At 36.0% G+C, this 13,563-nt stretch overlaps 2 protein-coding genes across 5 annotated transcripts; one reads left to right on the forward strand and one right to left on the reverse strand.

Moving 5' to 3' along the window:
* Nucleotides 1–295: 295 nt before the first annotated feature.
* LOC120082118 (E3 ubiquitin-protein ligase AIRP2-like) lies at nucleotides 296–3,837 on the forward strand. 4 transcript variants are annotated; one of them, XM_039037355.1, is made up of 6 exons: nucleotides 316–680; nucleotides 818–888; nucleotides 1,564–1,726; nucleotides 1,855–1,921; nucleotides 2,005–2,215; nucleotides 2,340–3,837. In XM_039037355.1, exons 3-6 carry the CDS (start codon nucleotides 1,571–1,573, stop codon nucleotides 2,545–2,547), a joined length of 642 nt encoding a protein of 213 aa, XP_038893283.1. In that variant the 5' UTR covers nucleotides 316–680; nucleotides 818–888; nucleotides 1,564–1,570; the 3' UTR covers nucleotides 2,548–3,837. The 4 variants fall into 4 exon arrangements, with proteins under 4 accessions (XP_038893282.1, XP_038893283.1, XP_038893281.1 ...); XM_039037354.1 differs by lacking the exon at nucleotides 818–888 and having other exon boundaries at nucleotides 296–680; XM_039037353.1 differs by lacking the exons at nucleotides 316–680; nucleotides 818–888 and adding an exon at nucleotides 925–1,194.
* Nucleotides 3,672–4,914, reverse strand: LOC120082119 (small heat shock protein, chloroplastic-like). Its single transcript, XM_039037357.1, has 2 exons — nucleotides 4,444–4,914; nucleotides 3,672–4,352 (listed from the first exon to the last, which is right to left on the reverse strand). Exons 1-2 carry the CDS (start codon nucleotides 4,655–4,657, stop codon nucleotides 3,865–3,867), a joined length of 702 nt encoding a protein of 233 aa, XP_038893285.1. The 5' UTR covers nucleotides 4,658–4,914; the 3' UTR covers nucleotides 3,672–3,864.
* Between the last annotated feature and the right edge of the window lie 8,649 nt (nucleotides 4,915–13,563).

A 13,563-nucleotide genomic window follows, 5' to 3' on the forward strand; every position in this document is an offset into this window, starting at 1 on the left:
AAACATAATTAGATTAATTAGAATATTGATAATTAACACTGATAATTTATATTAAATAGTAAAGATAACATAATAGTAAAGATATTAGTTGAAATTTATTAAGTCTATTTAATAATAAATTAAAATTAATAATAGTGAATATTCGATATTATTTATTAATTAACTAAACCATATTCGACATAAAAATCTTTCTTTCTTTTTTTTTTTTTGTAGGATATCAAATTCCATGTTAAAATTTAAAAAAATAGAATTCTGTAAAACAAACCATGACCGTCTTAATCCCATGGGAAAACTTGAAATATACTGGGCCTAAAGCTTAGTCCAACCCTAATTAAGTGGCTAAAGAAAAACAGCCCTAATTAATTTTTTCCCCTATTTAACTTCGAATTGAAATCTTCTTCAATATGATTGCTCTTGGTCCAAAGTAAAGTTGACAGCCTTGAAATAAAATGAACTCGGGCTTACGAGGAGAGATGGCCCAATTCTTAAAATCCTTGCTTTTCCTTACCTTTTTGTTCACAAATTTCTTTAAAACAAGAAACGAACATGGAGGGATTCAGTCGGGGGGAAACAAAAATGCTGATTTAAGAGTTCGTTAAAAGACAGAAGATGGCTGTTGCTGGCCAAGAACCACTGCCCACTTTCCGGTGGAATGAATGGCGAGATGAGATCATACTTAGGTAAGAAGAATCTCCATTATGTTTGCGAATCTCTAACCCCTTTATTTGTTTTAGCAATCAATGGGTTGAGGAATTAGTTAATCCTATGTTTATCTTCATTCTTAACATGCTTAGTTATTGGGTTTTGGGTTTTTTAGCAAAGGAAGGAACGTCTGACTTGGAAACAATGCAATCCCCAATTGCAGTTGAGAAAGTTAAGAAACAGAGGGTAAGTAAAGCTATCCCTTTCTTGTCTTAAAGTTTCAAAGGTTTGAAGTTTGAAACCAAAGCAAGGTTACCCATCTCCTTTTTTCTCTCATTTTCTTTTTGTTCTGATTACCCCCTTATAATTCTCAGATGACAGGACAAAGCCTTTCCACAAATACATTTCATCTTTTCTTGTCTTTCTTTATCATTCGTTCTTTTGTTCTATCAAATTCAAAGGAAAAAATATGTGGCCAGAACAACCCAAAAGGAATTCATTTAAAGAATCTCTTAAAGCTGTTGAAGCTGATATAAAACATGCAAATACATTGTAAGTATTATATAGGCTTAATCCAAGAAATGCAAATACCTGGCAATCTAAGGAGGAAACTTTTGGGGTTCTATTCTCTCAATGCTCCTTCAATTTTTGTGTAGCGGTTGGTACACTGGTAATCTTCATTTGTTGGCGATATCCCCATCATTTCCCCCAATTTTAAGACTTCTCCACAAGTTTCATCTTCTGGAATCCATAAGCTTTACCATAAACCCTCCTTTATTTTCTAGAATCCAAAAGATTGCCATGGTTCTGAACTTCTGATATACAAGCTTTGTTGTTACATTAGTTGAATGACTTGTTGATATTGACATTGAAAACTGGGGTTTCTCACGGGGTTTGAACCGTTTGGTTTTGCATTTGCAGGGCGGCTATGCTCCCGAGAGATTACGGTGGCTTTTGTATTCAAATGAGATTGCATTACAGCCCATTTGCTCCATTTTTTCTTCATTGGATCGAATGGATGGATTTCAGTTGCACAGATCCTCTTCCAAGTTTTTTGGGCCTTTTCCACATACTCTTGTACAAGGTGTTTCCCTCAATTCTTGCAGCATTATTGACAACTTGACTTCCATTTTCCTGAGCCCTGGGGGAAGTTTTCTTTCTCGCCTGTTTAAAGAAATCTAAAGCCCCCTCAATGTTTACTCAAGTATGCAGGTATACGTCGATGGAAAACCGTTGGTGTTGCCAAGAGAAAGAAAAGCCACCCTTAAGGAGTTTTATGGTCCGTACTTCTCTCCTAACTTTTGCTTTTCTAGAGATAAAACAGATTAGTTTCAAATCATTTACTGTGAAAAACCCTGGCAGCTGTAATATACCCTTCACTTAGGCAACTTCATAGTGGGCGTGTTGAATCAAAAGGAGAGACTTCGTCTAGGAAGATAACAGAAGACGAACAAAATCTATCTAATGAAGATCTTCAGAGGGATGAAGAATGTGGGATATGCATGGAGAACTGCAGAGATGTTGTCTTGCCAAATTGTGGTCATTCGATGTGCCTCAGCTGCTTCCAGGATTGGTAATCTCAATAGTACAATTTTACACCAAATTTTCTTCCTTCTTAACTTTGAAGTTTCTGTTGTACATTTTTCTTATCATCAGCTAACAATTAAGAGTTATCCCTGTGGTAATCTTGTCTTCAGGAGTGCGAGATCGCGTTCCTGTCCGTTTTGTCGTAACTGTCTAAACAGGTTGAGCACCAGGGATCTGTGGGTTCTTACAAGCGACGAAGAAATCATCGACTCAGAAACTCTGGCCAAGGAAAATCTATTACATTTCTACCTTTATACCGAAAACCTCCCACTGTTTCAACCAGACATGAATATTTTTATGCCAGATTACATGTTCTGATCCATCAGAAGAAAGAATCATGATCCAATGCTTTGGCAAGACTTGTATATAACTTCAGTTGAGGAAGCCCTTACGCAACAGGGGAGGAAAATTCTGGCAATATACAAATTGAAACAGTAGGAGATGTCAAAACGAAGGCTTCTCGAGTTCGAGACTGTCATCTAGATCATATCCAAACTATGCTGTAAGCTTGATTCTCTGCTAATATCATCTGTACAAATTCACGAGATTGCAAGATAGATAGATAGAGAAAGAGAGAGTATTTCTCTGTATAATTTCTGCTGCTAATCCAATGGTTTCCTTTTCTTCTTTCCCAGTGTTGTGTCTTTTAAAATAAATTGCATTCAGTGACTAAGATACAAATTCAAACGAACATGTTCTGTGAACCTTATACCATATGAATTATTGATAGAGCATTGTCATTTCAACAACGTAATCAACTTCAATTTGTTTTAGTAAATAACTAAACATAAATACAGATGGGGCCATCTCAATAAAAGTAGTTTAAGGAAAAGGTTGAGTATCAATATAGTGGGATAATTGATACCATAACCACTGGTGGCTGGTGTTGAGTTCAGACAATTACAAGACACTGAGACATCCTTGTGGGAGCTTGTTCTCAAGGTGCACACTGATCCTATTCTGGGATTGGATATTTTGTTGTTTTTAGCATAAAATTAACAGATTAATTCAATGAAGAAGATACTAACTTCTCGGTTCTGAAAGTTATCTGTCCAAACAGCAACTTGGGTCTGATTAAATTGTTGTGAAATAGTGAAAGTTTCCTGCTTTTAGGACATCCATTAAGGGTTTTGTTCATGCAGAAGTAACGGCTCACCTACTTAACTAGGCTACAGGTAGAGATATGAGAATCATCTGAAAACAACTTACACTTGAAGATTGGCATTCTGGTTCATCTCTCTAAAACTCTATCATTGCTTTCATATTGAGATTGATCCTCTGAAAGCAAGAACATCACTCCTGAAGTAAAGTTTCAGCCACTGATATTCAATTTAGACAATAACAGAAGAAACCACCTGCCTTCACCATATTAAAATCAGTTTTCTGCCTTAATCTTCAACATTCTGATGAACCAATGCTCTAGAAAATACAAGGGGTTGCAGTTTTGCAGGTAACTAAAGGTATCATTCCATCAATAATAACAAATGTTTACATCAAAGCTTTGTTGGATAGATTACAAAAGCCAGGATGAAATTGCAAGAACTTCATCTTCATTACTGTTTACATCAGGTACTTTGAAACTGAAAGCAGCAAAAAAAAAAAAAAAAACTACTCTTGAAGACTACTCCCAATTTTTCACTGGACATTGATGTCCACAATTTTACTTGTAACACTAGCTTTTGGTATAGTTATGTATAAGACCCCATCTTTTACCTCTGCCTTAATCTGCTCAAATTGAATATTCTCAGGCAAAGCAATTCTGCTGCTATATCTTCCATAGCTTTTAGCAGACCAATCTCCCTCTTCTTCTTCTACCTTCCCATTTTCTGAACTAGCCTTCTTCACCTTCTCAGCCTTCTCAGCTTTCACAACCAGCATTTTCTCCTCCACCCACACCTTCACATCGTCCTTCGTCATACCTGGCATGTCAAACCTCATCTTGTACTCATTTTCCCCTTCTTTAATCTCCCATGGAGTTCTTCCCCTGCTATAACCAGCTCCATCGCTGGTAAATGGAGGTGACGGCCATGCCCCCGAGTAAGCAAAAGGATCATCCATTATCCTCTCCATTGTCTCCATCATTTGCTGTACCGTTCTCGCCGTCGGAAATCGATCCCAAAGCCCTAGAAAACAAACAAACAAACACGAGAAATTAGCAAAAAGAGGGGAAAACATTAAAACTAGCAGCAAAAGGTTAAAGGTTGGATTAATTACCAACAGGAGCTACTCGTTTCTTTGGTGGCTGAGATGTTTGGTGTTCCTTTCCCACTGCTCTCTGTAAGTGATCGAGATTATCTTTGCCATTCCCTGCCATGGCTTTAATGCTACTTCTACGAGCAAGCATTGTAAGCTTCTTCGGATCATTAGAAGAGGCTTTGCTAGGCGTGAAGGAGACGAATCGAGGCAGATTTGATACGGCTTGAGCCATTTATTAAACTAAACCTAGTGGATTGTCTAGAAATCTGTGCCTGTAAAGAGAAGTGTCAGGTTCGAATTGAGTTGGAGAGAGTTGTGGGAATGAAGATTCTGTAAGAAATGTTTTGGTGGAGAAATTCGCCATCGTCGGAGGTATAAAAGGAGGGAGAAGGAGTCTCTGGAGACGGAAAGAACTGGAACCTCCCTTCCTTCTAGATTTCTCCAGAAATCTGATAGGTGGGGGAGAGAGCCATCCAACGCAATTATCCTCAATTTCGAAATTGATTTATTGATTCTTCATCCGACATCAATCATATTCGAATAATTGTACCGATGATTTAAAAATTTGAACCCCAATTATAAATGACCCAAATTTTCATAAAAAAAAAATTTGTACCTATATGAGCCAATTCACCCGATCCACATCAGTGTAGCATGTAAGAGAGTAATGAGAACTCTCGGTGAATAATGAACCCAAGAGCTAAACTGCCCTTCAACTACCTTAGTAGCCTCTTAACAGCTTGCATATGAGACAATTTTGGAGCCTATTGAAACTGGCCTAGCTTGTTAAATGAGTTTAGCCAATTAATCTCGAATAACTCTACGTCTGCAAGGTCCCCTTACTAGCTCTTAAATGAATTAGCTTTTAGAGATATAATTACACGTTTAATTTTAAAAATTAAACAGAATAAGATAATTCATATTGAAATATGATTTAAATATTTGAGGATGAATTTGTGTAAAATTAAATTTAATATTTGGTATTAAATTAATTCCAATTATTTAAGTTGTTTAAATAATTATTTATTAATTTTATTAAGAAAATTAATTTATGATATTAATTTTGTAAAATTAATAATATTTTCAATTTTAGAAATCAAATTAATTTTTGAAATCAATTGAAAAAATTGAAAAAGTTTTAAAAACACAAAATGGGATTATGACTTTTTCCATTTACTCCTTCAACTTGCTCACACAAAACCCACCATTTTTTGCTTCAATAACTTCAAGCATGAGCTGCATCTCATGCAACCATCTTCTTTGCATGATAGTCTGCAATATATTGAGAAGAATGGAGTGGAATTGAGGCATGCAATCTATAGAATTTTTGCAGAAAAATTCGTGGTGAAGAAGATGAGAATCAAGATTTCAAGAAGTTCTACAAAGGTATGACTTGAAACCCTCTTGATATTAATGAATTAGAGTGCTTATCGATCCTTGTTGCTTCCGCTATTTGCTGATATACTCTAACAATTGGTATCAGAGCATGATTTAAGCACTCAATTTGGTTTAATTTTGGTGCGGTGGGTGTTTTTCATGAGTTATATGAACATGGTGCACTAATATGGTTTTTTTTTTTTATTTTTTTTTATTTTTAGTTTTGGCATTTATTTTCTCTTTGATTTCTTGATCAAATTTGTAACTGGCTCTTGATTCATGAGTTTATATGTGTTCTCAAGAGTGTAATTTATTTGGAGTCATTAGAGTTGAAATTAAGTTGTAATTGAAGAAACAAGTGAAGAAGGTCGAGCTACATATTCTAGTTCTTCAGCCTATGCTCAAATCTGGGCATTGAAGTGTTGCGTGCTACACGATCGCATAGCTTCGGGCGCCGATGTGTACATACACTAGACGATTGTGTAGCTATGGGTGCTGGGCGTTGAAGTGTTGTGCGCTAGATGATCATGGAACTACGGGAGCTAAACGATGTATAGAGGCGCTATACGATAGCTCTACATGATAGTGTAGCTTTGTGCGGGAGCTAAACGATATGAAGAGTGCTATACGATAGCACTCCACAATCGTGTAGCTTTGTGTAGGCGTTATACGATAGCACTAAACGATCGTGTCGCTTTGTGTGTGCGCTAAATGATCAGAAGAGGCACTATACGATGGCATTACATGATCGTGTAGCATTATCCGACATTAGACGATGGCGCTACACAATCAGGCATGATGGGCCATTTCGAGCATGGAGCGAGAGTAGCCGGTTCGACTGATTTTCTTGAGGTCCTGTCCGGTTCAGCCTCAAAAGGTTTTCAGACTTTTCTGGTCCGGTTCAAGTTGTTTGGGTTCGGTTTGGAGCGGTTCGAGCGGTTCTGAAGCGATTTTGAAGCTGTTTTATAATAATTAGGCTTTTGTTTGCTTGTTTGTGCCAAAACTAAAACCATACTAGTTTGTGTTTAATTATTTATGCATTTGATGTATGTTATAATTAAATAAATCTTGTATGTGCATACAGTATGCCATAAAGATTTAAAATCTCACCATAGGAAGCATGTTACATGCATTGAAAATATATTATAAAATGTTATAATATATAGTCTGCATGTTAGGATTTCTTTTATTTAATATAATTGTTATATTAAATATTGAATGCCTTTGATGTATGTTGTGGATGTTTAGCATGTCTAAAATTTTGTAAACTGTTATAAAATTGGGTTAGATGTTTAAAATCCATAACAAAGAACAGTTGCATGCTCACGTAGGTTAACCACTCGTTTTAATAGCTAAAATAAATTGTTAAAACTTGTAAAACTCGGGTTACAAACTCAACCGATATATATTCCTGTCTAAGGCTGCACTACACGATCGTTTCCAATGCCCAACTTCTCCGCAATGGAAACATTTTCCTTTGGGAGTTTTGTTTTTGTTTTTCTTTGCAGTGGCTTTCTTTTTCCCTTTTCCCTTCTTCTTCATTTGTACGGTTTTATCCTTAGAAAAAGAAGGACCAACTTTCTTATCATTATTGTGTTTAGTACCTGATGTGGACCCCTTATAAAACTTTTTCGGTTTTGAAATAACATTTATTTCTTTTTCCTTTAGTTTCATCATTGATTGATAAGTCTGCAACTCATTCAACAACGTCGCTAAGTTATAAGTGATTTTGTTCATTATAGCATTTGTCCTAAACAGTAGATAACTCTCAGAAAGAGATTCCAGTATCATGCTCACTTGACTTGTCTCGTCTATCATCGCCTCGTGAGCCTCCGCAATATTGAAATAAACCATCATGTCGAGAACGTATTCTCTTACGTTTGTTCCATCTTTCATGGATGTAACATAGACATACTTGATGGCTTCTTGTCTAACAGAAGATGACGGTTGCCCGAACATCTCCTGTAATGATGCCATAATCTCACGGGTTGTGGGCATGACCTCATGCTTCTTGTTGAGTACATCAGATATACTCGCCAAGATATAAGCCCGGGCTTTCTCGTTCACCCTCACCCACCTATCATAGATGTCTCGAACATTTTAGGTGGCTGTTGAACTAGGAACTGGAGGACACTCCTCCATCAACACAAACCTCATATCATCTACTACTAATATCGTATTGATATTTGACTTCCAGTTCGAATAACCCTCTCCGTTAAATTTATCAAAAGCAAGCAATTGTATGATTGAGTTCGATATTGATGAAACATTTTAAATAAACTCTAATAAATCTGCATATAAATCCATTTTTAACAAAATAATAAAGTACCCAATAAATCTTTATTTATTTGCAACGATACTTAAGTGATTTAGAACAATTACTACCGAGGGCCAGTCAAGAATTCTTTCACAGAAGTAAGACAGTACTTGACCAAATACTATTTTCCAGAATAACTCATATTCCAATAGTTCTTTTCGTTATCATTTTCGATCAAGATCTTTACTAACAATTAGTAATTCTTGTAAGTGTGACCCGCCATTTTCAGATCTTATAGGACGGTATGAATATGCCTCCAAGATAGAAGAAAATATCCAAGACGGAACTATAAGACTCCATTCATTTTACTGAAGCCTGGGATGTTCCGAATCCTATGTTACAACTTATGAAGCACAAATACTTCATGTGAGGCAAAGAATTTGTATCGGACAGTATCAGATACCGATACTTCCAGATACTTCCCAGATACGTATCTGACACACGATTTGATGTATCTATTTCTATGCATATCTTTTTTTAAAGAAAAAAGACAAGCAACTCATCTATTTTTTTCCCAATCTAAAATTAGACAACCTATTTAGAAAGCTCACTACTCGAGTCCAAAACTAAAAGGAAAAAAATAAATAAAAGACCAAACCCTAGAATCATCTAATCTTCATCTTCACATTTGAGTCCACGCAAAGTTCACTAAAATATAAACAATTTGGATATCTTAAAAAATTCAATGAAGAAGTTCTTCATTTATCTTCATACTTCTCCCTCTAATCTTCTTCTTCTTCTTTATAATATGAGTCACTTTTCTATTTCATTTTATTAACTATTGTACTTCAACATCTTAGTTGCTTTTTTTGTATTGTATTTCAGTGTTTGTATTCTATTTTGTGCTATTGTTATTAACTTGTATGTTAAATTTATCTATATCCTAGATTTTTTTTTAAGAAAAAGAAAATGTATCTTCAATGATCAGTATCCTCGTTTTTTAGAAATATATATAGAAAAAATGACGTATCTTTAGACGTATCCGTATGTTAGTTTTTTAGAAACCGACGAATCGCCGTATCCGATCGTATCTGTATCGTGTAACCGTATCTGTGTCTGTGCTTCATAGGTTACAACCCTCCGAGGGGATCGCCGCGGTTAACGATAGCTAGTGCCGCCTAAAAAGATAGCGGCGCAACAATAGGAATCTCATGATTCAAACTAATGGAGGAACCGTAGGAAATGTTGACACATTTCCTTCACCCACTTACTATGAACTACCTCCCTCATTCACCTTGTTATTGACCCATGCAAACACTTTCCAAATGGAGCAGTCGAGGTAAAATCGACACGAAGCCGAGCATGGATCTGACGGTGTGAACTCTTGATGACATGAAAGCTAATAACTATATATCATTGAATATATTGTTAATCTCCCACTGAAGTGTTCTAAATGTTTGGGTATTTTACTTAGGCATGACGACTAATTTCATACAACCTAAGTCTAAGTGGTTTATTCAAGTATAACACTTATAATTGGAATTAACCTACAATGTCTTGGTGATAAACCATTTTATTACCTCATATCGCTCACGCAAGCTCATAATATCAGTTAACAACTCTCAATAGTTCGGTCATAATCCCCAGGTAGGAGGTGTTCCGTAAACCGGCAACTTAAGTACCCCTAGCCTTAGACAGGTTTATGAACCGATATGAGTTTGTATTTTATAAGGTAACAATCTATTTTAACGATTAAAACTAATTGTTAATCTAAGTGGCATGCAACTGTTCTTTGTTATGAATTTTAAACATCTAACTAATTTTATAACAACTTACAAAATTTTAGACATGCTTAACATCTACAACATTCAACAAAATTATCTAATATAAACATTATATTAAACATGACCCTAACATGCATACTATATATTATAACAATTATAACATACTTTCAATGCATGTAACATGCTTCCTACAGTGGGGTTTTAAATCTCCATGGCATACTGTATGCATATACATGAATTATTTAATTATTACATACATCACATGCATAAACAATTAAATACTATCTGATATGATTTTTGTTTTGGCAAAAACAAGCAAACAGATGCCTAATTATTACAAACAGCTTCAAAAACGTCTTTAAATCGCTCGAACCGCTCCAAACCGAACCCAAGCATCTTGAACCGGACTGGATGAGTCTGAACCGAACTAGCCAAAAACCCTTTGAGGCTGAACCGGATTGGACCTTGAGAAAACTAGTCGAACCAGCTGCTCTCAGTCCAACCTCAAAGTCTTTCTAAGGCCGATCGTGTACGTTGAAGGCAATTGTCTAACACCATCATCTTGTGTTGAGAAGAGGTACACGATCACTTAGTGTCTTCTGTCTATCGCATAGTACAATCACTTAACTCTCGAATAGAACTAAACGATCGTTTAACACCATCGCCTAGCGTTTCATATCATCGTTTAGTGTCTACCGCAGCTAAACAATCGCTTAGCTCTATCGTATAGAACATCATGTAACGCCTGGAACTAGATGTCGCTTAGCAACTGTTAGAGGAAAATTGATGGGGTTGCACGCAATCATGTGTGGTACATGCTTAAGATATGCGTTTATACCCATGCGTCGGAGGTCATGCTTTGGAATGAAAATGTGTTAATCTAGTATGTCAAATGCGTTTCCTATCACAAGGTTTCTTGGGCTTCTCGCCAGTATAACGAAAACGCAAGTTCTCGAGGTAGTCCGAGGTTTGAACACAAGGATTTTCAACTCAATAATGCTTGTGAAGCTCAAGCGTTTTGTAGCGATGAATAAAGTAAAAAAGGAAGTTTATGGGATACACACCACTCCTACTTCTATAAAACAGATGAACAATAAAGAACTTGCGATGAGAATTGTAGATACACCACAACTATTAACGCATAATAAGTTTATTATCTTAAAATCGCTCGAAGTAACCCAACTCGTCACACTAACGCATTGACCCTTTCACGTGTTAGCTGCATGGATATTATTTCTATAGTTACATTGGTTGCGTCGAGTATATAGATTGTGCTTATATCTCTAGGAACAATGCATTACTTTTGCTTTAGTGCATTCCATCTTCTTACCTTCTAGGCGTTAGAATGCGGTTAATATACTTATATACAACATTGCAACAACCATCAGGACAAGCATTGTTATATTCGCCTTTCACCAAGCAAAAAAGATTAACTCATTTATACTGCACAGACGCACCTCTCTCGGATGGGGTTGCTACAAATGCGTCCTATCTCTAGGCTCAACGATAAGTATTGCGATGCCTTTTGAAATAAAAACGATGAAGGTAAACGATGATAAAGATAAAGATAATAAGAAGATGGATTAAGGAATGCAAGATATGCTTTAATTACAAAATGTCTTATTATCTTTAGCTAAAATGTAATACAATCAGAGTTAGAGGAGAAAATGAAAGACTCTTGCATCAAGGCTGTTGGTGGTTGCCATGGAGGGATGGTTGGAGACGTCTTCTTCTAACCATCGCGAAGCCAGGTCATCATCTGTTGTAGAGATGAAGAATTCTCACTGAAAATCTCGCTCATGCTCTCATCTGTGATCGTAAACCTCTATTTTGAGGCAGAAGTTCAGATGCCTTGAAATGAAGGTCCAATGGGCTATTTATAGAGTTTAAACGCCGACAACTATCATGATTGCATTATGTTTCACAGCTGCCTTTGTCGCAGTATGAGCAATGTCACATCATCTTATCTTGTTGATACTCCCGAGGTATGTGTTCGAGCTTGATTCAAATGAAGTATCAACGCATTCTACTCATCTTGCGATCGCCCTTCTATTATAGTTATCACTCCGTGGCTGCAATCTCCAAGTGATTACCATATTCGCTTGATCACCGCAACTTCCATGCGATCACCACATGCATTCGTCTATGCGATAGTTCGGCTTTCAGCGCATGCATTTGTCTTTGCGGTCGCCTGGCTTCAGCCCATGCGTTTGATTGCGATTGCTTATTTCCAGCGCATGCGTTTGATTCCTGCGATAGCTACAAAAATAGACACTTTGGCACGGAGTAACGCACAATATTGGGGTCAATGAGGATTTAGGTGCTAATCGATGCAAAACTCAAATTTTCACAAATTCTAAGTATTATCACCGAATTTTCTACTTGTTAGCCCTTATAATTCTAAATAAAAGGCTTATAATAACTGCCATTTCTGCCAGTTATCAGCAACTGAACCTCAATAACGATTTTGAGCAGAAGCTGTAAAAACTAGAACAGCAGCTCGGCCTCCTTCACTTGTTTCTTCAATTACATCTTAATTTCAACTCTAATGACTCCAAATAAATTATAGACTTTTGCTAACACATATAAGCTCATGAAATAAGAGCCAATCACAAATTTAAATGAGAAATTAAAGAGAATTAAAATGCCAAAACTCAGAAAACCATATCAGTGCATCGGTTTCATATATCTCATGTAAAACACCTACCACACCAAAATTAAATCGAATTGAATGCTTATATGATGCTCTAATACCAATTGTTAGAGTAAGATAACATGTAGCGGAAGTATCTAGGATCCATAAGCATTCAAATTCACTAATGGCAGAAACTAAAGCATGCTCATCTAAATAAAAAGGGTTTAGATCATACCTTTATAGAACTTTTCAAGAACTTGATTAATCAGCAGTAGTCTTCACCAAAGACCACCGTGAACCACCTCAAGATCTTTCCCACTATCCTCTTAGAGCTTTAAACCGAGTTGTGGGACTCAAGAACAACTTGAAGCAATATAGAACAGAGAAAAGCTCACAACAGCACACTTCCGAAGAACCCTTCTTCCAGCTGAAATTTTCTCTCAAAATTTTTGTGTAATGCATGCCTTCAATTCACTCCAATCTTCTTTATTTATTATAGATGAACATGCAAAGAAGAGGTGTGCATGGCTTGCAGCTCGTGCTTGGAGTTTAATGAAGAAGAGGAAGTGGGCTTTGTGTGAACATGAATAGGATGATAATGGAAAACCAAGTTTTTCCATTTTGTTCATGTAATCTAATTTTCCATTTTTTTTTTAAAACCAAAATTTGGTTTCAAAATCCATTTTGATTTAAAAAACTGAAAAATAATTTTCTAAAATTAATTTAAAATATTAATTAATTTAATATCAAATATTAAATTAATTGTTTTTGCACAATAATCATCTTCATATATTTAAATCATATTTAAATATATATTCTCCTAATCCGTTTAATTTTAATTTGAACATTTCAAATTAATTTCTCAAGCTACTCTAAAACTTAACCATTTACGAGCTAGTAGGGGGACCTCGCAGACCTACAGATCATGCGCTCCAACGATTCGAGATTAATCGGCTAAACTCATTAGTCTAATCTAACCCCCATTCGTTAACTAATGGGACACTCCACTATAGCCCATAGTTGAACTCCCCTCACTGTAGATATATTATGTCCACTTTATAACCATAATCAGTAAGTTGATCCTT

Source organism: Benincasa hispida, chromosome 7 (genome assembly GCF_009727055.1).
Source record: "Benincasa hispida cultivar B227 chromosome 7, ASM972705v1, whole genome shotgun sequence".
Lineage (NCBI taxonomy): Eukaryota > Viridiplantae > Streptophyta > Magnoliopsida > Cucurbitales > Cucurbitaceae > Benincasa > Benincasa hispida.

Bases quoted from the DNA above. Each gene is read 5' to 3' on its own strand.
- LOC120082119 (XM_039037357.1), bottom strand. From the start codon at position 4,657: ATGGCTCAAGCCGTATCAAATCTGCCTCGATTCGTCTCCTTCACGCCT. The intron at 4,353-4,443 runs GTAATTAATCCA...TTTGTTTTCTAG, and splicing joins GAAACGAGTAGCTCCTGTTG to GGCTTTGGGATCGATTTCCG.
- LOC120082118 (XM_039037353.1), top strand. From the start codon at position 1,112: ATGTGGCCAGAACAACCCAAAAGGAATTCATTTAAAGAATCTCTTAAA. The intron at 1,727-1,854 runs GTGTTTCCCTCA...TCAAGTATGCAG, and splicing joins TCCACATACTCTTGTACAAG to GTATACGTCGATGGAAAACC. The intron at 1,922-2,004 runs GTCCGTACTTCT...AAACCCTGGCAG, and splicing joins CACCCTTAAGGAGTTTTATG to CTGTAATATACCCTTCACTT.